This window comes from Ranitomeya variabilis, chromosome 6 (genome assembly GCF_051348905.1).
Source record: "Ranitomeya variabilis isolate aRanVar5 chromosome 6, aRanVar5.hap1, whole genome shotgun sequence".
Taxonomy (NCBI): domain Eukaryota; kingdom Metazoa; phylum Chordata; class Amphibia; order Anura; family Dendrobatidae; genus Ranitomeya; species Ranitomeya variabilis.
In genome coordinates, this window is record NC_135237.1 from 282445009 (window position 1) to 282470471 (window position 25463).

The following is a 25463-nucleotide window of genomic DNA, read 5'->3' on the forward strand; positions in this document are numbered from 1 at the left end:
AATAAGTTGTTATTTCCATTTACCTCTTGTGCTAGTCTGTAAGCACAGCCATACTGCTCGCCATCATTATTACGACACAGCACTTTTATACCAGTATTAATTACCTGGAAATGAATGCAAAAGTGTATTTAAGATGGAGAACTCATATTGTTATTTCCGACTAGATCTCCATTTTCACCTATCTCATTTAAGATAGCATGCCTTTACCGATTTTGCTCTACATTGTATAGAGTGTATAGTGCTCTACATTGTATATGGGATACATAAATTACTTGAAGGAAATTGCAGACCAGATGCACTGCACTAAAAACCTTAAAATGCTGTAAATGAACAAGAATAGTTTAATGGATTTGCCTTCTGAGCATATTGTGATGTGCCAGGAAAGCTCTGTGCCACTTTGTCTATTCTTTAATGTCCACGCCACAGGGAAAATTTAGACATTACACAGCGTTCATTCAGATCAGTGGGACATTTGTGTAATGCAGGACAGGTCCTCTAGAGCATGAGATGTTCTTTATCCCCACTCAGGCCAGGAAATGAGAATCCAAAACAGAGGACCCCTCCTATAACATGGGAACATTTTATTAAAAAGACATATCAAAATGGGTTTTGTAAACTGACAGCTAGAGCCTTTGTTCACATCCGTATAGGAAAAGAAATGCACAATAACGATTTCCAATAAAATTTTAAGGGTCTCGCTCATGACCAAACACTTAGAAGATAACCCCAAAAGGAAATGAAGAAGATCACAATCTTGATGAATAATGTGACTTATTCACCCAAGTGTCAGGATGTGACCACATGGGACATATTTGCTGTAGAATTTCCATAGCAAATATGCAGCCGTAATATACACACTTAACAGGAGTGTCACCCCCAAAACGCAAATTCAGCTTCTTAAACATTTGATTAGGGGTCCCTAAAAACCATACCAATATACAGTTTAGTATTAGGGTATGTGCTAATGATCCGGAGTTGCTACACTGCATACTTATGCAGAGTCCAACTGTTACAGCATAGTGGATGGGATTTCAAGAAATCTCATGTCCACTATGCGCACACGCCTCACCAGCGGAGACTGACATGCGGCGTGTCTTTCCAGACAGCAGCATGTCAATTTCTCTTGTGGAGACGCGAGCCTCCGCAAGAGAAATTTCACCAATAGAAGGCATTGTAGGCGGTGAAGCCGCAAGGTTCAGTGAACACAAGCAGATTCACCTGTGTTCAATAGACCGCAGCACTTTGGACGCAGCGAAAATTCCCTGCATCCAAATCGCTGCTACTTGTGGATCGAGCGCACCCGGCTTTATAGTTGCAGATAACTTGACTTATCTCACATGCAATGAGGACGAGTCAGTGCACCCTTGATGTAGCCAGGTCAGCACACTGTTACAACCTCTAATTTACTGGCTCACAGAAAACCCCAAATATTATATAAAAAAATTTATACTTTATTAATACAAAATACCAGTACACTATACAGTACCGTCACCAAGACACAAAAACACATATATCAAGATAGAAAAGGCCAAGGATAGTGCCTTGCCCTACCTCTAGATCTCAAACAACCCTACCTGAGAGCGGAGGTTGGCACCCTATATCCTGCGCAGTGGCACCCCCACTCTATGTCGACTGTCCCTTCTATCCCTTACGTTCCCTAATTGGGATGGGATAGAAATATCTTATAAATAAATCAAATATGGGACACATGAGGCACCTTAGGCTACTTTCACACTAGCGTTAACTGCATTCCGTCACAATGCGTCGTTTTGCCGAAAAAAACGCATCCTGCAAAAGTGTTTGCAGGATGCGTTTTTTCACCATTAACATTAAGCGACGCATTGTGACGGATCGCAACGTTTTTTGCTCCGTCGTAAACATCTTTTCCGACCGCGCATGCGCGGCCAGAACTCCGCCCCCACCTCCCCGCATCTCACAATGGGGCAGCGGATGCGCTGGAAAAATGCATCCGCTGCCCCCGTTGTGCGGCGGAGACAACGCTAGCGTCGGGAACGTCGGCCCGACGCACAGCGACGGGCCGAGCCCGACGCTAGTGTGAAAGTAGCCTTATCGAGAGGGGACTCACCCTGTGACCTGATGATTTTATCGCTATGAATACATGATGACAACTAAGCCAAGTCATTTTTTTTTTTTGACATGTATACTACTGATGAACCTCATGTTGAGAGGGGAAACGCGTCGAGTTCCATATACATGTTAATGGGGACTAATGTTCTAAAGGGGGATATGAAGATGATTTGAATATCTGTTTGCATTGTTATTATGGACCATTTATTTGGGTGAGCATTCATTGGAAGGAGCTTTTGGGGGTAGGCTCCATTTAGGCACAAAAACTGTATGGTGTCATGAACAGGTACATATATGGTTTGGCATAACTGTGATGTGAACGTTTGTATCTATATTCTTGGCATAACTGTGATGCCGTATATATAGGGCTCAACAATCTTCCCTCATTGTTTACATTTTTGCCCATAATGTAATAGGCTACATCAGAGCATTCTAGCACTTGAGTTCTACAGACATCCTTGCCACACTATATTGATAGGGTCCTGTTTGGGACAGACGTCGAGGAGCAGGGGCCCCACTGTCGTTCATCTTTAATAGGGTGCCAAACTCCGCTGTCAGGCAGGGACAGGGTAGGGTTTGTACAATTATTGGTCCTCTACTTTGATTATCATTATCCCTGATTCTCTTGAAAGTCCCATATTTGATTTGTTTATAAGATATTTCTATCCCATCCCAATTTCACCCTTTCTAAAAGATTAAACTAAAGCAAGTCTCCTCTGAAGGAGAAATATGAAAGAAATACCTTCATCTTCTCACTATTATGAAGCAGCACGTTTCTTAGTTCTTTGGAGACCATGTACAGCTGTTTCTTCTTCCCTTCTTGGGTACGAGTCAAAAGATTCTGCTGTGGAAAAGATGGATCAAGGGCATAGAATTTCCTGCCAATAGAAATTTAATTAGGTGCCAACAAAAAAAAAATGAAAAAAAATAATGCATAAACCTGTATAAAATGACATGGTAGTTTTACTGCCCTATGGAAATAAAACAAAATTATGCAATGCAATGTGATGACAGAACACCCACATAACAAACATTCGCTCCCCAATCTGTCATACTCCTACACAGGTACACAGTGCTGTGGTAGACCAATATACTGCACAGGAAGAGCCATACAGAGAATTCTGCACAATATGAACTGGAACCATTTGCTTAAAAGATTTTTTTGGAGGATACGGTCCAGAAGGCTTCGCATATTGCAGTCTGCAATAAAGAACTCGCCCTGAATGGGCTGAGAGCTGCTGCAATGATTACATCTAACGGCCCACAGGAAGGGGGTACATCTGGCGGCCCACAGGAAGGGGGTACATCTGGCGGCCCACAGGAAGGGGGTACATCTGGCGGCCCACAGGAAGGGGGTACATCTAACGGCCCACAGGAAGGGGGTACATCTGGCGGCCCACAGGAAGGGGGTACATCTGGTGGCCCACAGGAAGGGGGTACATCTGGCGGCCCACAGGAAGGGGGTACATCTAACGGCCCACAGGAAGAGGGTACATCTGGCGGCCCACAGGAAGGGGGTACATCTGGCGGCCCACAGGAAGGGGGTACATCTGGCAGCCCACAGGAAGGGGGTACATCTGGCGGCCCACAGGAAGGGGGTACATCTGGCGGCCCACAGGAAGGGGGTACATCTGGTGGCCCACAGGAAGGGGGTACATCTGGCGGCCCACAGGAAGGGGGTACATCTAACGGCCCACAGGAAGGGGGTACATCTGGCGGCCCACAGGAAGGGGGTACATCTGGCGGCCCACAGGAAGGGGGTACATCTGGTGGCCCACAGGAAGGGGGTACATCTGGCGGCCCACAGGAAGGGGGTACATCTAACGGCCCACAGGAAGGGGGTACATCTGGTGGCCCACAGGAAGGGGGTACATCTGGCGGCCCACAGGAAGGGGGTACATCTAACGGCCCACAGGAAGAGGGTACATCTGGTGGCCCACAGGAAGGGGGTACATCTAACGGCCCACAGGAAGAGGGTACATCTGGTGGCCCACAGGAAGGGGGTACATCTGGCGGCCCACAGGAAGGGGGTACATCTGGCGGCCCACAGGAAGGGGGTACATCTGGCGGCCCACAGGAAGGGGGTACATCTGGTGGCCCACAGGAAGGGGGTACATCTGGCGGCCCACAGGAAGGGGGTACATCTAACGGCCCACAGGAAGGGGGTACATCTGGCGGCCCACAGGAAGGGGGTACATCTGGTGGCCCACAGGAAGGGGGTACATCTGGCGGCCCACAGGAAGGGGGTACATCTAACGGCCCACAGGAAGGGGGTACATCTGGCGGCCCACAGGAAGGGGGTACATCTAACGGCCCACAGGAAGGGGGTACATCTGGCGGCCCACAGGAAGGGGGTACATCTGGCGGCCCACAGGAAGGGGGTACATCTGGCGGCCCACAGGAAGGGGGTACATCTGGTGGCCAACAGGAAGGGGGTACATCTGGCGGCCCACAGGAAGGGGGTACATCTAACGGCCCACAGGAAGGGGGTACATCTGGCGGCCCACAGGAAGGGGGTACATCTGGCGGCCCACAGGAAGGGGGTACATCTGGCGGCCCACAGGAAGGGGGTACATCTGGCGGCCCACAGGAAGGGGGTACATCTAGTGCCCACAGGAAGGGGTACATCTAATGACCCACAGGAAGGGGGTACATCTGGCAGCACACGGAGGTAAGGGTACATCTAGCGGAACTCAGGGGGTACATCTAGCGTCACGGGGGGGGAGGGGAGCACATCTAGCGGCACACGGGGGGGCACATCTAGCGACACGGGGGGGCACATCTAGCGACACGGGGGGGCACATCTAGCGGCACACGGGGGGGCACATCTAGCGGCACACGGGGGGGCACATCCAACGGCACACAGGGGGGGCACATCCAACGGCACACAGGGGGGGCACATCCAACGGCACACAGGGGGGGGCACGTCTAGTGGTACATAGGGGGTGAGATGCAGTAGGCCCACATTTATCTTCCTTTTTTATATGACAAGTCTGCTGTAAAAGCATAAAAACAATGACTTACTGTATAGGAGGGAAGACTGGATCATCCGCTGATAGAAAAACAAAGGGATCTTCCTTGAATCCAAATAACTTCATCTTTTTGGATGGAGGGGGCCTGTACGCGGGAAAATAAAACCGGTGTTAAACAATGTGGATATTATTTAACAAAATATTTCCAATTGCAATTTAAAAGACAACCATTGGGCCATTGTATTGTGGCTACATGGTGGTAAAGTATTTCTCTAATGAACGTTGTTTATTAATCTAGTCAAAGCTTTTCTCTATCTGGTGGACCATGGATACGTTCTGTAGTTCTTTTCAGTCAGGTCGCACATGCTCAGCAGATACCAGATATTCTTCCAGCAGTCTCATTCACACACCCGTGTTTAAACATGTACAAGGAAAAAATGGTTCCAGTGTGATCAGTGCCTCATCAAGTGTACGGTCTGAGTGTCTGCTTTTGCCATCAGTGTTTTTCACAGATGGACAAATAAGTTACAACGCTTCTCCTATTCTTTGCAGTGATAAATATGTGGAAGCACACAAATTGGTGGTGATGGTGGAGACAGAAAAGGATTACATTTATTGATAACTATAAATACATTCTAACTGGTTAAATAAACTAATTTGTTTGGCCGTGCTGAGGTCTCCTCCAATCAGCTCTGCCCATGTCAGGCCAATGAGGATCTGAAGCCATGGCTGGATTACTTTACAGAGATTATTCTTTGATAATCCTTTAAGTTTAAATATTACATTTTTTCAATAGTTCTCTGAATTGTTCCTGCCACTAAATGATGGTAATTTATGTATAATACACAGATGCAGATAACAGCACCTGCCCTGCATCTTGTTCTATTAACACCCGGAGTCACAACCTGTGCCTTCTAATAACTCACCCGCACACACTGTCTTTTTTCACAGAATCAGTCTCAGCACAGCCATCAGGTTTGGTTCCTTCTTTCTCTGCATCGCCTGTTTCTGCTGCTGGCTCAGATGCTTTTTCTGTGACATACCCGGGAACATCAGCAACTACTGGCACATCTGGCACGGCAGCAGGAGCCCGCCGCAGCGCCTGCAAGAAAGCGGGTCATCGTTTCAGGTCATTTATCAGACTACAGCATTACTACAATAGACACGGTGGGGGAAATAGTCTGTATCACATGTTATCTAGGGAAGAGCAGGGACATTCATTATGTGGACATTATCTCAAGGATAACTAAAATTGTCTTCAGAGATACACAGGTATTAAAGGGGTTGCCGGGTCTAAAAACTACAATTCTGCAGTCACTCTCTGCGACTGCAGACTTGTGAATCCTCGCATCACATGCGCAGTGAGGATTCTCCGGTGCAGACCGGAAACAATCATGAGACCACAACTACGCGATCTGTATATACTTCCGGTCACATTCCAACTAGCATGTATCCGGCCACAGTCCATACACTTGCAATTGATCAAGGCAGGATACAGTCTAGTCAGCACGTGACCACATGAATGCAAATCCATTTTATAATATATATGATCCAGTTCAGTTTCCTAGGTTAATAATGGCAATGTATTCATAAAAAAATCGGATTCTACACAGATCTGTATGGGATGTGATTTTCGTTTTTAACACTCATACTTGAACAGGCGATTCTCATTCAATACTCTGAAGAAAATGCTGCAAAAACTCATCTGAGTGGCCTAATTGAATAATATTGGTCAGTGTGTTGTCTGGTCTTTAATCACCGCGTTTGTATAACATGCTTGTCTGAACGAGCCCTTAAACTCCTGCATTTGCAAAATTAGTCCTGATGTTATCTTTCTGTCATGTAGGGTACTTAGGCATATAATTATCATACATTTCGTGTTGTAATCTGTCCCTTAGTTGTGCTGAAAATCATCTTTATTCGGTGCACCCCTGGCGTGGCCAAGCTATTAAGTGCTATCGCCTTTGCACACCTCGCTGCCTTAATTGTCACCACTAGCCCCTTTGAGGCGAGAACTGTCACCTAATTAAATCCAATATGCTAAGAGAATTTTCACTAGTAAGAAGCAGATTACTAAGTAAAAAGTGCGATTTTTATAGGGGCAGTGTAATATGTAGCTATGTGGGGAGCTTATAATTTGCTTTGGGGCTGACAGAGTCCTTTAATGTGTTACAATTTAAGAAACCCAAAAATCCACCCAAACCTTAAAGTTGGTGATAGATTGGCCAATAGTAAGTAACAAACAGCAATAGCTTGGTACGGCTACTTTCACACACTATGTTTCGCAGTTCGATGCACGGACCGGCCATACTTGGAAAGAGAAATATGGATGTGTAACATTGGCTTCATTATATTGGTTTACAGAAACATTAACATTTTTTTTATTGTGACAGATGCAATTGGAGAGCTGAGAAAAGGAATGGTCGCTGCATCTGTTGTAAAGTTCGACTCTGTTAATCTTGTGTGGTATACTTTTTTATTACAGTTTTACTCTGTATGGAATGACACATTTTTAACTCTCTCATCCCCAAAAATGACACTTTCTATCTACTAGATCAGTGGTTCAGTATGCATAGGTTTGGCATATGCTTTCCTGGTAAATATATGAAGTATGAATACAGGTTAAAAGGGGTAGTCCTGGTGCATATACAATTTTCCTAGGGGACTGGAAATGTAAAGAATTTCAAATTAAGGCCAGGATCACACATGCGAGAAATACAGCCCAGCCTCGCATGTTAATACCCGGCATTGCTGCCGTCACTCAGGAGTGGAGCATGCAGCCGCACGCTCAGCTCCTGAGTGACGGTGGCACTGATGGGTATTAACATGCGAGACTCGGTAGTATTTCTCGCATGTGTGATCCCGGCCTAAATGAAACTCCCCCAACAAGCATCCACCTAGATCAAACAGGCCGCTCTGTGAGGTCACCGTTCCACCAGGCGCCAGACTGCTGCAGCCAATCAGAGGCCAAAGTGATCCAGCGGCAGATGAAACAGTGACTTCAGCGCTTTATGTGTCAGTGCAGACCACAGAGGCCTGTGCCAGATCCAGGTGGGAGCCAGTTGGCAATTGACAAACTTTGTTATTTTTTTTCCACATATCCAGTTCCCTGGGCAAAGTTTTAATTTTGTCCAGACAACCCCTTTAATTCAGAAATGGCAAACAAACGGTTAGCGGTTCCGGTTGTCATTTTTGAAAAATCCCAACACACACAAATGTTCAGCTAAAATCAACAAAATTCTAAAAATAAAAGATTCACAATATTTTGTTATGGCTTACCTTGGGCTGCCTTCTGTTCCAAGGCATAGGAGCCTTCTTTATTAACACTGCTACAAAAAACCCACCAGTGTTCTGATGATGTGGCAAGATCCTTAGGCTGAGAAAAGGAAATGGAAACTTCTTGGCATCAGAATGGTGATAAAACATTTTCCCTTAACTTGTTTTGGTAAATATTTTTTGGCATAATAATTTGGCGTGTCCGATCATGTATCATATCCAGCTCATCTGAACTCCTGAACCACCAGATTATCTCACAATGAAATGACGTTGCAGACACCCTATCTCCCAATCGCACGCTCCCGCTACCTTGGAGATATATTTGACTCCCATCTTTCCTTCACTTTCTACATCTGCACACTGCTTTATTGCTGATCTGATTCATTGTATCTGGACTACCGCAACTCTCTAATAAATTGTCTCCATTTTACTAAACTGTCCCCTCAGCAATCTATCCTGAATGCAGCAGCCAGGATTAGGTTTCTGCCTAGCTGCATCACCCTGTGCCAATCATTGCCCTGGTTGTCCGACTGCTATGGTATATAAACTTATCACACCACAAAGCTCTCTAATTCTACACCGCCCAACATCTCCTGTCTGTCTCCGTTCTGCTAATGATCTAGGGTTAACATGCTCTATAATCCGAACGCCCACACGCTCGTGTCAAAGACTTTTCTTGTGCTGCACCAATTCTCTGGAATGCGCTACCCCAGACAATCCGGTTAATTTCCAGTATCCAGGGTTGTCAGTGTGTCCTAAAAACACATCATTTTAGACAGGCCAATCAACTTACCCATCTAACTTTTCCCGGTTCTCCCTTTCTAAAGGCCCCGTCTCACATAGCGAGATCGCTAGCGAGATCGCTAGTTTTGTGACGCAACAGCGACCTCAGTAGCGATCTCGCTATGTGTGACACATACCAGCGATCAGGCCCCTGCTGTGAGATCGCTGGTCGTGTCGGAATGGCCTGGACCTTTTTTTGGTCGTTGAGGTCCCGCTGACATCGCTGAATCGGTGTGTGTGACACCGATCCAGCGATGTCTTCACTGGTAACCAGGGTAAACATCGGGTTACTAAGCGCAGGGCCGCGCTTAGTAACCCGATGTTTACCCTGGTTACCAGCGTAAATGTAAAAAAAAAAAAACAGTACATACTCACCATCTGTTGCCCGTCAGGTCCCTTGGCGTCTGCTTCCTGCTCTGAGTGCCGCCGTACAGTGAGAGCACAGCAGTGACGTCACCGCTGTGCTGTGCTCTCACTGTACGGCGGCTCAGTCAGAGCAGGAAGCAGACGGCAAGGAACCTGACGGGCAACAGATGGTGAGTATGTACTGTTTGTTTTTTTTTACATTTACGCTGGTAACCAGGGTAAACATCGGGTTACTAAGCGCGGCCCTGCGCTTAGTAACCCGATGTTTACCCTGGTTACCCGGGTGCTGCAGGGGGACTTCGGCATCGTTGAAGACAGTTTCAACGATGCCGAAGTCTTTCCCCTGATCGTTGGTCGCTGGAGAGAGCGGTCTGTGTGACAGCTCCCCAGCGACCACACAGCGACGCTGCAGCGATCAGCATCGTTGTCTGTATCGCTGCAGCGTCGCTGTGTGAGACGGGGCCTTAAGTTCTCATCATCTGGTCCCATCATTTGTTCGCACACTCTCCATGCAATCAGTAGCACTTTGTATCTGGACATATAAGAGACCTTATTTTTTTTTTTAACAATGGCTGGACTATACACGACAAGCTTGTTTTACCTCCTGGGTCTCCCCCATTTCCTTATAAGATTGTTAGCTCCTGTGAGCAGGGTCTTCACTTTCTTTAGATTGTACAGATATGTGCTACTCTGTAATGTCTGATACTGTTTGTACAAGTGCCCTCTGAATTGTAAAGTGCTGTGGAATATGTTGGAGCTAAATAAATAAGATTATTATTACCTTCAAGGTGGATTTTGAAGACAAAGAAATAGTGAGGCTTCATTCAGTGTTTTCTCTACCATCATTAAAGACTCCACTGTGTGCTCTAGAAACAATGCAATTACTACCAGTAAGCCAGCAGGTCTAATTCACCACTCGGTCTCCTAAGGTTTGAGAAGTAAATGCCTAAACGATTCATCTCAATAAATAGCATGGAAGTTGGAGGATTTACTGCAGATGCATGAAAGCGAATTCAGACATGATAATGACATCTTTGGAACAAGTATCTCTTATAGTAGTCAAAGGAGTTTAATTTAAAAAAAAAAAAAAAAAGGCGACAAATTTCTTATAAAGATTTATTCCATTCTAGATAAATTACCATCTGTCCACCAAAGAGAGGATCATTGTCAGATTGCTGTGGGTCCCACTACTAAATTTCCAAAGTGGGGGACTTTTGTGACCAGAGCAGTAGACATACAACAAGGACAACCAAGCACGGCAAAGCATAGCCAGCTGCCCCACAACTACCCCAGACTGAAGTCTTGCAATGATCAGCATATCCCTTTAACTGTTTTGGGTTCAAAACAACATCTGGATCCTCAGTGGTTCTACTCAACCAAGTACTACAAAATAATGGAGATAGAAGAACTTCCGCTTGGTAAAAGCTAAAGAGGAATAAGAAATTCCCAGCTTTGTTACAACAATACACAGCACTCACGACTGGTTAGCATCCAAAATCAATCACACGTGCAAAAAACATATTTCACAGAACATTATCAAAAGGGGTTGTCCAGGACATGACATGCTATGGACATAAGCGATGTATGGGGTTGTACCCGGTAGCCCCAGACACTGCTTAGTGGCCGAGGCAATGTACTGAGCTTTTTATCTCCATTCACTTAATTAAAAAATAATTACTTGGCATCAGTCAAAGAGTAATTTATGGGGCTGCTGTGTTTTCAGGTGTCCGAGCCCACTTATTTCTCATTAATGATCTATCTTATGGATAGGTCATCACTTGTTAAGTCCTGGACTGCCCCTTCCCAACATTTGTATGCCAAAAGTCAGAGAAGACATACGGAGTGGGCTCAAAAGTGCAGCAAACACAGCGGGGTGCATCCCCAACTGCTGGGATTGGAGATAAATGGCCAGAATTGGATTTAAACTGCTTGGTGCCCTGGACAATAATCACGACAGCTGCCCTGTCTAATAGAGGCCCCACAAGGTCTGCCAGGTCTGTCTCCTCAAAAAAAAAAAAAATTATATAATAATATAATATTATAAAAAAAAAAATCAGTTATTTATCTCAAAATTGCACTAATAAAAGAAAGCAAAAAAAAAAAAGCTCTGGCAAGTTCAAAAAACAATCATAGCAGGAAAGGGTTAATATTATTACTAGTAATACAATGACGGCTGCGTACCAGCGATGCAAGTTCATTTCCTTCATCTTCATTTCATCCCTAGGAAACATGGTAGGTCGGATCTGGGTATGTCTGCTTGTGGGCACATCTTCCCACTTGTCAAACCACTGACCTTCCTTTGTCATTACCTGTTAGAGAGAGGATTGTGTCTTTATTTAGACTTTTCAATATATTACTGGTATAGTGACAGCTGATGTTTTCCCATTCTGACTCCCTAATGGATGGCTGTGGAAGCACAGAACTTACCAAGAGCCGCGATGCATCTCTAGGCTTTCTACCATTAAACAGGCAGAGGTGACCACCCAAAATCCCTTCTCTTGTAGCCCCAGAATGAGCACCTCTACTGTACAAGTGTGATGGCAACTAGCACAGCAAAAACGTTTTAGCAGAGCAGAGCTGATGGCCCTATAGGGCAGAGGGGCAAATAAATGGGATAATAGCAGTCTAAGTAAAGTGGAACCCTAGTCTGAGGTACACAGGCTGCAGAACATATGTCATATTATATAGGCACACACATATTTACATGAAACTAAAACCACTTGCCTTCCAATGGGCTATCCCAGGCATCCACTTTAAGCCGGGAAGCTCAGCAGATACATCCGCAAGCTCAAGAGATCCTAAACAAATAAGAACATAGCAATCATTTTTACTAAATTGAGATCAGATTGCTATATTAAAAGGGGTTATCCACTACTCCAACAACCACTTCTGAATACCCATGTTTTCCCCCAATAAAATAATATCACTTATACTCACCACACCCTTGGGAAGGTGCCAGCATTGGCTCTCCTGGGAATCATGTGATATTGTTATGTCACGCAATCCCTGGCGGCCAATCAGTGCTGACTTCACTCTCCTTTCCTATGGACAAAATCAAGAAATCCAGAGGAAGTGAGAGAACCTGCAATCTTCCATAAGTCAATTATGTCTGTTGGAGAGGAAAAAGAAGCCAGCTATAATTGGCAGCTAGGATTGCATGACATAATGTCACGCAAGCCCTGAGAGTGTCAGTGCCTACACCGCTGGGACAGGACACAGTCGCTGATTACAAGAGCTGAGTAGTGCACAATCCCTTTATAAAAAGTTATTCACATCTTTGTAGACATAAAATCAATTTTGGAAATTATCACTTATTAAAATTTACAGCCGTCCTTTAAATATTAACATTATTCCTTACAGGAGACCAATCACTGCTGCATTCAAGTTTGTAGGAAATGGGTTGAAACTGGTCAGGATTAAGAGGTAACAGAGTGCTCCAGCAATCCTGGCCAGCTTCAAAACAGTGCTTACAAGCTCAATAGAAAAAGAGCTTGTAAGCACTGGACATGTTCTGCCATCTAGCAGTGGTGGTCGGTTTCCAAGTCATTTCAAGAACGGCTGCAAATTTTAATAAGCAATAAATTATAAAATTGCTTAGATTTACAAGTACTATCCGATAATATGGGAATAACCCTTTAATAAAATTATCACTGAAACACCCCGATTCTAACAATGTGTCACTTACTGGGCGGCTTGATGTAGTTTTGATAAAATCACTGTTTTATGAGCAGCAGATTAACACTAGAGGACTTGTAAACGTGCTGCCATGCGGTCCTCCATATCATGAGCCCCTTACAACCTCGTACCCACCACTGATTGACATCTTTGTGCGTAAGCTGCCAATCAGTGATGTTGGAGGGGCTATGCAGCGCTCAGCATTAGAGAACTGGTACTTACCTACACGCAACCTCCGATCCTCACAAGATCTCCTTCTCTACTCCCCTCTTATCTCCTCTTCCCACAATCGTATACAAGATTTCTCTCGCGTATCACCCCTACTCTGGAACCCTCTACCACAACACATCAGACTCTCGCCTACCATCGAAATCTTCAAAAAGAACCTGAAGACCCACCTCTTCCGACAAGCCTACAACCTGCAGTAACCACCGATCGACCAAACCGCTGCATGACCAGCTCTATCCTCACCTACTGCATTCTCACCCATCCCTTGTAGATTGTGAGCCTTCGCGGGCAGGGTCCTCACTCCTCCTGTACCAGTTATGACTTGTATTGTTTAAGATTATTGTACTTGTTTTTATTATGTATACCCCTCCTCACATGTAAAGCGCCATGGAATAAATGGTGCTATAACAATAAATAATAATAATACCGGTGTTTACGTACCGGTAATAGGATTTTACGGAGCCACGACAGCACCCCTACGAGAGAGGGGATCCACCCACCTTCCGGACAGGAACCTACAGGATTTAAAGGGGCGGTCCCCCTCATCACTCCAGTATAAGGGACACCGCCATTGAGTTAGTACATAAACATATATACTTAAACATTACTAAATACCATCACCTTCTAAAGAGTGATTTTTTAAAAGGCACACTTTTCCCAAAGGGTTTAGAAACCAGTGATCAACTACGGGGGGGAATGTGCGGGTGCTGTCGTGGCTCCGTAAAATCCTATTACCGGTACGTAAACACCGGTTTTCCTATCGCCACGACAGCACCCCTACGAGAGATTTTCAAAGATCAATCACCTGGGAGGGACTACTGTTATGACCCCAATGGCAGAGGATCTCAAAAGTAAATACCAAGTCTGCAAACACAAAAAAACAGCTCATAGGGCAGTGGTAACTGGGCTGACCGTATATCTAAACCTAGCACCACAAATAGCAGCAGCCAGGGAACGTGCCTACGTTGGTTCTAGACGTCTCGCGCCAGCCGGAGAACTAACTAACCCTAGAAGGGAAAAGATAGACCTTTCTTGCCTCCAGAGAAAAGACCCCAAAAGTTGGATACAAGCCCCCAACAAATAATAACGGTGAGGTAAGGAGAAAAGACAAACGTAAGAATGAACTAGATATTTAGCAAAGAGAGGCCCACTGACTAATAGCAGAATATAGTAAGATGACTTATACGGTCAGCAAAAACCCTATCAAAAATTCCCACGCTGGATATTCAAGAACTCCCGAACCGTCTAACGGCCCGGGGGGAGAATACCAGCCCCCTAGAGCTTCCAGCAAAATCAGGAATCACATTTAGTACAAGCTGGACAAAAAATAAGAGCAATGCAAGTAACCAAAAAACAAAGGAGCAGGACTTAGCTTAATTTTGCAAGATCCAGGACCAGCAGACAGGAGCAAACAGAAAGGAACTGATTACAACGATGCCAGGCACCAGACTGAGAATTCAGGAAGTTTATATAGCAACACCCCTGGACTAACGACCCAGGTGGGTGCCAAAACTGAAGAAAGACAATCCCAGAGTCATATCACTAGTGACCACAAGAGGGAGCCAAAAAAAGTCTAATTCACAACAGTACCCCCCCTTTAAGGAGGTGTCACCGAACCCTCACCAAGACCACCACAGTAAAAACACAACCCATTCTGACGTCTATGATTTTGCCGTTCATTTCTAGTCTGAATTCTACCACATTGCATTAAATCAGGTGTTGGTTCAGACAACACCACCAGAGAATTAGCGGCTTTGCGCTCCCGCAAACGCCGGTCAATTTGAATAGCCAGCGCCATTGAATCATTCAGACTTGTAGGAATGGAGAAACCCACCATCACATTCTTAATGGCTTCAGAAAGGCCATTTCTGAAATTTGCGGCCAGAGCACACTCATTCCACTGAGTAAGCACGGACCATTTCCGAAATTTTTGGCAATACACTTCAGCTTCATCCTGGCCCTGAGAAATAGCCAGCAAAGCTTTTTCTGCCTGAATTTCAAGATTGGGTTCCTCGTAAAGCAATCCGAGTGCCAGAAAAAACGCATCAATATTTGCCAATGCCGGATCTCCTGGCGCTAGCGAGAAGGCCCAATCCTGAGGGTCGCCCCGTAAGAAAGAGATAACAATTTTAACATGCTGAGCTGAGTCTCCAGATGAACGGGGTCTCAGAGATAGAAACAATTTACAATTATTCCTGAAATTCCTAAACTTAAATCGGTCTCCAGTGAACAGTTCAGGAATAGGTATTTTAGGTTCAGACATTGGACTACTGGTAACAAAATCCTGTATGCCCTGCACACGAGCAGCAAGCTGATCTACACTTGTAATCAAGGTCTGGACATTCATGTCTACAGCAAGCTTAAGCCACTCAGAGGTAAAGGGGAGGAACAAAGAGAGGAAAAAAAAACAAAAAAAAAACACCTCAGAATTTCCTTTCTTATTATCCCACTTCTGCAATGCATAAACATTCAACTTTGGCCTGGCATACTGTTATGACCCCAATGGCAGAGGGTCTCAAAAGTAAATACCAAGTCTGCAAACACAAAAAACCAGCTCATAGGGCAGTGGTAACTGGGCTGACCGTATATCTAAACCTAGCACCACAAATAGCAGCAGCCGGGGAACGTGCCTACGTTGGTTCTAGACGTCTCGCGCCAGCCGGAGAACTAACTAACCCTAGAAGGGAAAAGATAGACCTTTCTTGCCTCCAGAGAAAAGACCCCAAAAGTTGGATACAAGCCCCCAACAAATAATAACGGTGAGGTAAGGAGAAAAGAAACGTAAGAATGAACTAGATATTTAGCAAAGAGAGGCCCACTGACTAATAGCAGAATATAGTAAGATGACTTATACGGTCAGCAAAAACCCTATCAAAAATTCCCACGCTGGATATTCAAGAACCCCCGAACCGTCTAACGGCCCGGGGGGAGAATACCAGCCCCCTAGAGCTTCCAGCAAAATCAGGAATCACATTTAGTACAAGCTGGACAAAAAATAAGAGCAATGCAAGTAACCAAAAAACAAAGAAGCAAGACTTAGCTTAATTTTGCAAGATCCAGGACCAGCAGACAGGAGCAAACAGAAAGGAACTGATTACAACGATGCCAGGCACCAGACTGAGAATTCAGGAAGTTTATATAGCAACACCCCTGGACTAACGACCCAGGTGGGTGCCAAAACTGAAGAAAGACAATCCCAGAGTCATATCACTAGTGACCACAAGAGGGAGCCAAAAAAGTCTAATTCACAACAGACTACAGCACTAAGTACTGAACGGCCAAAAACTAAATTGGCCTCTGATGATAGGTCAAGACGGTAATGTCTATAAAAGGTGGAAGGAGATGACCACGTTGCCGCCTTACATATTACATCTATGGAGACGTCCGCTCTTTCCGCCCAGGATGAGGCCATGGCTCGAGTGGAGTGGGCCCTGATGCCATCTGGTGGTGTCTGGCCTCTAGCCGTATAAGCAAGATATATGGCATCTCTTATCCATCTGGCGATAGACGTCTTAGTTACAGTCGCCCCCTTCCTTGGATTCTGAAAGGAAACAAACAGAGCCCTACTCTGCCTCCATGGTTCTGTTTTGTGTAGGTATTCTAATAAAGCTCTTCTAACATCCAACATGTGATATTTCTGCTCATCCGCTGAATTCGGATTGTCACAGAAAGATGGTAAAACTATTTCTTGACTTCTATGAAATTTAGAAGCTACTTTTGGTAGGTATGCGGGGTCCGGTTTTAATACTACCCTATCTTGAAAGACCATTAAATAAGGAGGATCAATTGACAATGCTTGTAAATCACTCACTCTCCTAGCAGAGGTCAGGGCTACCAGGAAGGCTGTTTTTAAAGTTAAATTTTTTATGGAGACAGAATCTAATGGCTCAAAGGGGGGTTCTGTTAAGGCGTCTAAAACCAAATTTAAATCCCATGGGGGTAATCTAGGAATATACACTGGGTTACATCTATTTCCCGCCACATCGTTGTTATATAATGCCCCTAAAGCTGAAATTTGGACTCTAAGGGTATTCACTGCCAAGCCCAATTCTCGGCCCTTCTGTAAAAACTCCAGAATAGCCGGAATTGGAACCTTGCCTGAAAAGGGTTTTTGGTAGAAGGCAAGGAACTTTTTCCAAGTCTTAGCATAGATCTTGGTAGTAATCTCTTTCCGACTATTTAAAAGGGTAGCTATCAGAGCCTCTGAAAACCCTCTTCTCCTCAATAACTCCCTCTCAAATTCCACGCCGTCAGATGCAGGGATTCCACATTGGGGTAACGGAATGGACCCTGCGAAAGAAGCTCCGGACTGACTGGCAATACCCAGGGATCGGTCACAGACATTGTCCTGAGTAACGAGAACCATGCCCTCCTGGGCCAAAAGGGGGCAATCAGGATCACTCTCGCCCTCTCCTCCCTGATCTTCCTGAGTACTATAGGGATCAGACACATTGGGGGGAACGCATAAGCCAGAGGGAAATCCCAGTGTATTTGAAGGGAGTCTATTATACAGGGCTCGTCCGCCACCCGAAGAGAAGCAAACCTGTTGGTCTGTCTGTTCTTTCTCGTTGCAAATAGGTCTATAACGGGCAATCCCCATAGGTCTACTATCTGTTTGAACACCCGTCGACTTAGAACCCATTCTCCCTGACGCAGAGAATGACGGCTGAGGTAATCTGCCTCTGTGTTGAGCTCTCCTTGAATGTGAACGGCTGACAGAGAGCGAAAGTGGGTCTCGGCTATGTTGAATATGTCTGTGGTGGTGTTCATTAGAGATCTTGACCTTGTACCTCCTTGATGGTTGAGATACGCTACTACTGTTGTGTTGTCTGATTGGACTCTTACATGTGAATCCTGCAGAGATGGTAGTAACCTGAGAAGGGCCTTTTTTACTGCCGTCAGCTCTTTCCAATTCGAGGACTCTTGGGCCTCTAAGAGAGACCATTGCCCTTGAGTCTTAACATCTCCTATATGAGCTCCCCATCCTATTGGACTGGCATCGGTTGTAACCACGTTGTCTGGAACTATACTCCAGCGTACTCCTTTTCCTAAATGTCGCTTGTTTAACCACCATCTCAGACTGTGTAGAGTGGCGGCGGACAGCCTGAGTCTTCCGCTTAATTGCCCTTGAAGACTGCTCTCTGCATTCAAGACCTGGGCCTGCAACACCCGAGTGTGGAATTGAGCCCACTGAACGGCTGGTATGCAAGACGTTAGGGATCCCAGAAGGGACATAGCGTCTCTCAAAGTCAGATCTGGTTTTTTTGTTACCGTACTGACTTTGTGCACAATCCTCTGCTTTTTCTCTTCCGGAAGGAAACATAGTTGCTCTTCCGAATTTAGCAGAATACCTAGGAAAGTCTGAGTCGCTGATGGTTCCAATCTTGATTTTTCCATATTGACTATCCAACCCAAGTCCTGTAAGGAAGATATTACATGATTTAGGCGACCACCACACTGAAAAAACGAATTTCCCACTACCAGGAAGTCATCCAAGTAGGGTACAATTAACGTATCATGTTCTCTGACATAGGCTATTACTTCCGCCATGACCTTAGTAAACACTCTCGGTGCCATAGATAGACCAAACGGCATTGCAGTAAACTGAAAGTGTCTGACCTGGTCGTTTAAGCGCACCGCCATTCTGAGGAATTGTTGATGATCCTGGTGAATTGGCAGATGGTAATACGCATCTTTTAAATCCAGGACTGTCATATAACATCTGGGAAAAAGAAGTTTAGTTGCCGTTTTAATAGATTCCATTTTAAAGGCATGATATTGAAGATGTTTGTTCAATCTCCGTAAATTTATGATGGTTCGAAAGGATCCATCTGGTTTGGAGATTAAAAATAAAGGGGAATAGAACCCTTTCCCCTGCTGATGTTTAGGAACCTCCACTATAACTTTCTTCCGTATTAACGTTTGGACCTCTTTCTCAAGGGCCTCTTGTTGGTGTAAGGAATCGGGGGCAGTCAAGATATAAAAATCAGAAGGTTTTTCTCGGAACTCTAATTTTAACCCTGAATTAATTATACCTAAAACCCAATTGCTTGCAGTTATTTTAGCCCACTGAGCATAGAAATATTTTAACCTGCCCCCTACTGGAAGATCTTTATTAGCGATAATTTCTTCTTCTTCTTGAGGAAGATGATGAGGCATTAAAGTCCGAACCTTTCTTTTTTGGGTCTGTTGGTTCCCAGTCTCGGTTGTGGTAAGGTCTTCGGTATTGGAAGCGTCTTCTGAAGGTATTCCTAAAGGTAAGATTGAAAGTTTTAGGAAAACTTTTCTTCCTATCCTCAGCCTTAGCTAGGATGTCATCCAATACCGGGCCAAACAGGTACTCACCCCTACACGGTATTGTACATAGTTTAGCTCTCGCCTGGGCATCCCCTTTCCAGGTCTTAAGCCATAGGGCTCGGCGAGCAGCATTTGAGAGACCTGCCGATCTCGCTGCTAATTTTAAGGAATCCACCGATGCATCCGCTAAATACGCCACACCATCCCATATTTGCGAAAGGGAGTTCAGCATCTTGTCTCTGGGCACCTTGGATTTCAGCTGTTCCTCCAGCTGGGATATCCACACCATAACGGATCTAGCCGTACATGTGCTAGAGATGGCAGGTTTGAACGCCCCCACAAATGATTCCCATACTTTTTTCAAAAACATGTCTGCCTTCCTATCCGACGGATCTTTTAGAAGGCCCACATCCTCTAGCGGCAAAGTACCGGCTTTAGATGTAGAAGCCACCGCTGCGTCCACTTTCGGGACTTTCATCCATTCTGCCAGATCATTGTCTTCAAAGGGATACTTCCTTTTGGCTGATGACGGCAGGAAACCCTTATCCTGCTTATCCCATTCCCGTTTTATAAGGGTCTTAACTGTATCCACAACCGGGAATGCTTTACGACTCCTCTGGCACAAGCCCGCAAACATTATGTCCTGTGCGGACCTTGGTTCCTTGCTCTCTGTAACACCCATGGTAGCTCGGACTCCTTTAACTAACGTGTCCATGTTATCCACCGAGAAACAAGGCCTTCCCTCTTCATCTGAGGAGGATGGAGATGAGGAGCGGGAACATTCACCTTCTTGGAGGGACAGACTAGATCCTGGAGACATGTCCCTGCCCGACCTTCCCTGGCGGCTGCTTCTAAGGGAATAGCTTATTTCCTCCCTGATGACCGCTCTAAGGTCTGATGACCGGAGGGGAGCTTCCTCTTCTAAGGTCTGACATATGCAAGCCTGACAAAGCCTTTTGGTATAACTGTCAGGCATTGGAGTCGTGCATAGAGCACATTGCTTGTGCTTAGATTTAGTTGTTTTTTTCCCCTAAAACAAAGCACAAATAACAGACCATATCAGCATCAGGAGTTTTGTTAACACTCACCATAAGGCTGACTTTGTGAATACCGATTCTGAAGGAGTGGGATTCAATTGTGACGCTGGGGCGCTCGCACGTTGCCCCCGTACCACGCTGCTGCTGCTTCTCCTTGAGCGGCCGCTACCGTTTTTACTGCGCTGCTCCGTTCCCTCTCCATGAGGGTGCTCGGCGTCCCCGACTGAGGACATAGCTGCACGCATCGTTGCAAAGGCGGCGCTCTTTTACAACGCTGCAGCGCTCCTCCCCCGGCTTACCCCGGAAGTGTAAGAACTACTTCCGGGTTCACCAGCGCCGGTGTGCACCGTGCTCAACTGCGGACCAGGACGGCACTGCCCGACTCCTGGGACGCGATCCACTTGGCCAGACGAGGGGGGGTCTGCAAGCAGAACACCCCCGACGCTGCTTCCGAGCCCCCCGATTCTGCCGTTCCTTAAAGACACCGCGCAGAGGCATGGAGGCCCGGGTAAGACTGCCTGCAGGCTCCCGCCGTCCGGACAGGAACCCAAACTGGAGTGATGAGGGGGACCGCCCCTTTAAATCCTGTAGGTTCCTGTCCGGAAGGTGGGCGGATCCCCTCTCTCGTAGGGGTGCTGTCGTGGCGATAGGAAAAATAATAATCTGGAGCAGAGAAAACCGTGAATTTAACAAAACCAGAGCAGGCAGCCCAGTAAGTGGGACTTTGCTGGAATCAGGATCTCAGCCACTACCTCACACTTCTCTTAGATGTAGGTGCAAATAATTAGTGACAGATTTCCCTTTAAGTATTAAAATGTAGATCCTACAAAACAGTCTTAACTGTGACTTATTTTCTTGTGTGCCCAAAAATGGTAGTCGTCTACTTGTTGTTTTTTCAATGTCATCTCTACCCAAGATACTATAGGATTAAGTAGCGCAGCTGAACACCACTGATACCGTTTGACACCTGTATACCGGCACTGCAAGTTGTTGGATTTAGAAGAATATCAGGACCTGCTTATAAAGACGGATCATGCGGGAAAAGTGCATTCAATTGATTTTCAGCCCATAGCATGGCCTACAAAACCTATAACATCCATGAATATCAAGGGTAACATTCTGTACTCCGGCTAATGGCTCAAGCCGTTTCCTCGGCACATTTTGCAGTCATTATGAGATATTTTTGCTTTACAACACTGAGGGTGTTTGGCCTTGCCTTCGCTTTTCTCCAGCAGGGAGGCAATAACCGCTTCATCTTCAATGGGATTCAGTGAGCATGTTGAATACACCATCCTTCCCCCTTCTGCCAGCTGTTCAACTCCACGGGTAGCAATCCTAATCTGCAACCTAGAAAAAGGAAAATGAAGGTTAACAACAACTTAAAGCAGATTTCAAAAGATTTTTGCAGAACAGCACTGCAGGCTGGAAGACTTATCAACTGACATTACTGAATGAATTAATAAATTAACACTTCCCATCAACAAGAGGGAATTAAACCCATAAAGATTTAAAAAAAAAAAGGAAAACAATGCAATAAAGTTTGAAACATTAATTTCCAGTGCAGTTACTGATCAAACTGTTTTTAACTCCATGTTTGCCGTACAGATAGTAACATGACATTTTACATTTTCTATACAACTATTCAATATAATAAGAGCACTCAAATATCAATAGGAACAAAGCAAATGTCTGTTCGCAATTCTTTTGCACAGGGCTATTATGGAAAACTGCTGTGCAGAAAAAGTCATTTACACCTTTCCAGGTACAGCGATGACATATCTAAGTCTTCTATCCATAAAAAATAAACACATAATTGTCAACACAAAAGGGGGAAATCAGGAGACCTCTTTAGTGATGGGATAAGGTGTTATCCAAACTTGCTCATGTGCTAACCACGTGACATTGGCATGCTTGAAAAAAATATGTTCGAGTCCACACGTCTATGTCTCGCGGCTGTTGGACAATTCCTCCTTTAAATACAATTTAATTACGGTATTTAACTATCAAAAATCATACAATGTGATTTTCTGTTTATTATTTTTGGATGTGTCTCTCACAGTTGAAGTGTACCTACGATTGTAGGTGGGAAAACTTGCAAAATCGTTTAGGTGACCAAATACTTATTTTCCACCATAATTTGAAAAATAAATCTTGCCAAATCAGACAAGGTGATTTTCTGAATTTGTTTCTCATTTTGACTCTCATAGTTGTGGTCTACCTATGATGGCAGTTACAGGCCTCTCTCATCTTTTTAAGTGGGAGAACTTGCACAATTGGTGGCTGACTAAACACTTATTTTCCCCACTGTATGTAATTTGAGGACAGCATAAGGGTACTGTCACACTCTGCAACTTTCCAACGATCACGACCAGCGATACGACCTGGCCGTGATCGTTGGAAAGTCGTTGTGTGGTCGCTGGGGAGCTGTCACACAGACAGCTCTCCAGTGACCAATGATGCCGAAGGCCCCGGGTAACCAGGGTAAACATCGGGTTACTAAGCGCAGAGCCGCGCTTAGTAACCCGATGTTTACCCTGGTTACCAGCGTAAAAGTAAAAAAAAAAAAAAAAAACGTACATACTCACATTCCAGTGTCCTTCAGGTCCCTTGCCGTCTGCTTCCCGCTCTGACTGAGTGCCGCCGTAAAGTGAAAGCAGATCACAGCGGTGACGTCACCGCTGTGCTCTGTACTGCCTTACGGCCGGGAGTCAGTCAGAGCGGGAAGCGGACCGTCGTGAGCAAAAAACGTTACATGTAGCGTTTTTTGGTCCCGACGGTCCGCCACAACCGTCGCACGACGGTTGCGACGTGTGTCAATCCGTCGCAATACGTCGCTTCATGTTAGTCTATGGGGAAAAAACGCATCCTGCAAGCACTTTTGCAGGATGCGTTTTTTCGGCAAAACGACGCATTGTGGCGGATTGCAGTTAACGCTAGTGTGAAAGTAGCCTAAGTGATACATTGTTGGAATCAGGGTCTCTTTGCCTACATCAGGCTACTCTCAGATGGGGTAGCAAAAACCTGTTGACAGATTCCCTTTAAATATAAGGGGTAATACCAGTGTGAGATACCTAGACGAGTAGGTATGACTGTTAGTCATTACTGGTCTCACACTGACAACATCCCCTTTAATTTAAAATAAGCTCTGGAGGAAGATTCTCAGACAGATCTGTGTCCGGCCCATAGATCTTAAAGGGACTCTGTCACCTGAATTTGGAGGGAACAATTTTCAGTCATATGGGCGGGGTTTTTGGGTGTTTGATTCACCCTTTCCTTACCCGCTGGCTGCATGCTGGCTGCAATATTGTATTGAAGTTCATTCTCTGTCCTCCGTAGTACATGCCTGCACAAGGCAATCTTGCCTTACGCAGGAGTGTACTATGGAGGACAGAGAATGAACTTCAATCCAATATTGCAGCCAGCGGGTAAGGAAAGGGTGAATCAAACACCCGAAAACCCCGCCCATATGACTGAAAATTGTTCCCTCCAAATTCAGGTGACAGAGTCCCTTTAACAGCTCATTTACCGTATTTTTCGGATTATAAGACGCACCCCAAATTTTGAGGAGAAAAACGGGAGTTTGTTTTTTTAATAAAATGGTGGTGCTTCTTATAATCCATGCGTCTTATTGCTTACCGGGGGTGGTGGCTGCTGTGAAGCGGGGTCCCAGGGTCACTGCTGGAGGAGGCAGGAGTGGGGTGATGCTGCAGGCTGGAATGAGGGGTGTTGCAATGTGCGGCTGGGGGTGTCCAGCGGTGTGAGGGCTCTGCCGACATTTTATGACATTTTTCGGATTATAAGACGGACCTTTTTTTTCCCAAATTTGGGGGGGAAAATGGGGGTGCGTCTTATAATGCGGATATACCTTACCGGTACTGTTGCTGCAGACTGGGATGAGATTATCCGGCAGTGCTGCGGGGGTCTCCCGACATTTTCTGCCGAGATCTCCCTCTGCGTATGAGCCGCCCACGGGGGCCAATTACCCGAAGTCCACCGCTTCGGAAACCATGGAACTGCGGAGGCTCTGGCCTTTCATTCACAAAATGTTGGGAGAGCCCCCCGCAGCACTGGAGACACCTGCAGCAGCACCGAAGACCCCCGCAGCACCGCCGGACACCCCCCTCATCCCAGTCTGCAGCAACAGTACCGATAATGTATGTCCGCATTATAAGATACACCCCCTTTTCCCCCCAAATTTGGGGGAAAAAAAGTGTGCCTTATTGTAGAGATTAGACTGAAAGAATCCATTGTGTCTTTGTCCTGAAACATCTGACTTCTTATCAGAAGAAACTAGAGCAAAGTTGACATTTCTTTTTTATGGACGCATTCCTTCTCGACTGATGTAACTTTTTACCTACATACTAGAGGTCGTAAATTTCACAGTATAGATAAGCTTTGTAAGAGAATATGAGCGCTTGTGCGCATGTCTTAAAATGTATAACTCTTCTCTGTATAAAGGAGGGGTGAGCACCCGGTGAGTCAGACGGGCTCCTGAGCTTTCCCTGTTATGATCACACAATCTTTTGTGTTGCGTGTCATTCACTCGGATGCCTACTTCTAGTAAGCCAGGGACTGAAAAGGACTTAACATTTCTTGGCGCCTGAACAGGGACCTGAGGAGAGAGTGTTTGCTCGAGATTTACCTGCGGATACGGACAACGGAGATCTGGGATAATGGACGGCAAATGAACTGAAATACCTGGCCAGGTAAGAGACATTATTAGTTCTCTTTTATCTGCCCT

General features: G+C 45.5%; 1 protein-coding gene across 2 annotated transcripts in view; it reads right to left on the bottom strand.

The window, feature by feature from the left end:
- Positions 1-25463, bottom strand: part of NSUN2 (NOP2/Sun RNA methyltransferase 2) — a 96141-nt gene that overhangs the window by 12454 nt on the left and 58224 nt on the right. For both annotated transcript variants that reach the window (XM_077269692.1, XM_077269691.1), the window contains exons 9-16: positions 21939-22069; positions 12210-12283; positions 11667-11794; positions 8340-8436; positions 5987-6162; positions 5113-5205; positions 2831-2966; positions 24-104 (exon numbers count right to left, since the gene is read on the bottom strand). In XM_077269692.1, the coding sequence (XP_077125807.1) occupies positions 24-104; positions 2831-2966; positions 5113-5205; positions 5987-6162; positions 8340-8436; positions 11667-11794; positions 12210-12283; positions 21939-22069 (916 nt within the window). The remainder of the gene's footprint in view (positions 1-23; positions 105-2830; positions 2967-5112; positions 5206-5986; positions 6163-8339; positions 8437-11666; positions 11795-12209; positions 12284-21938; positions 22070-25463) is intronic.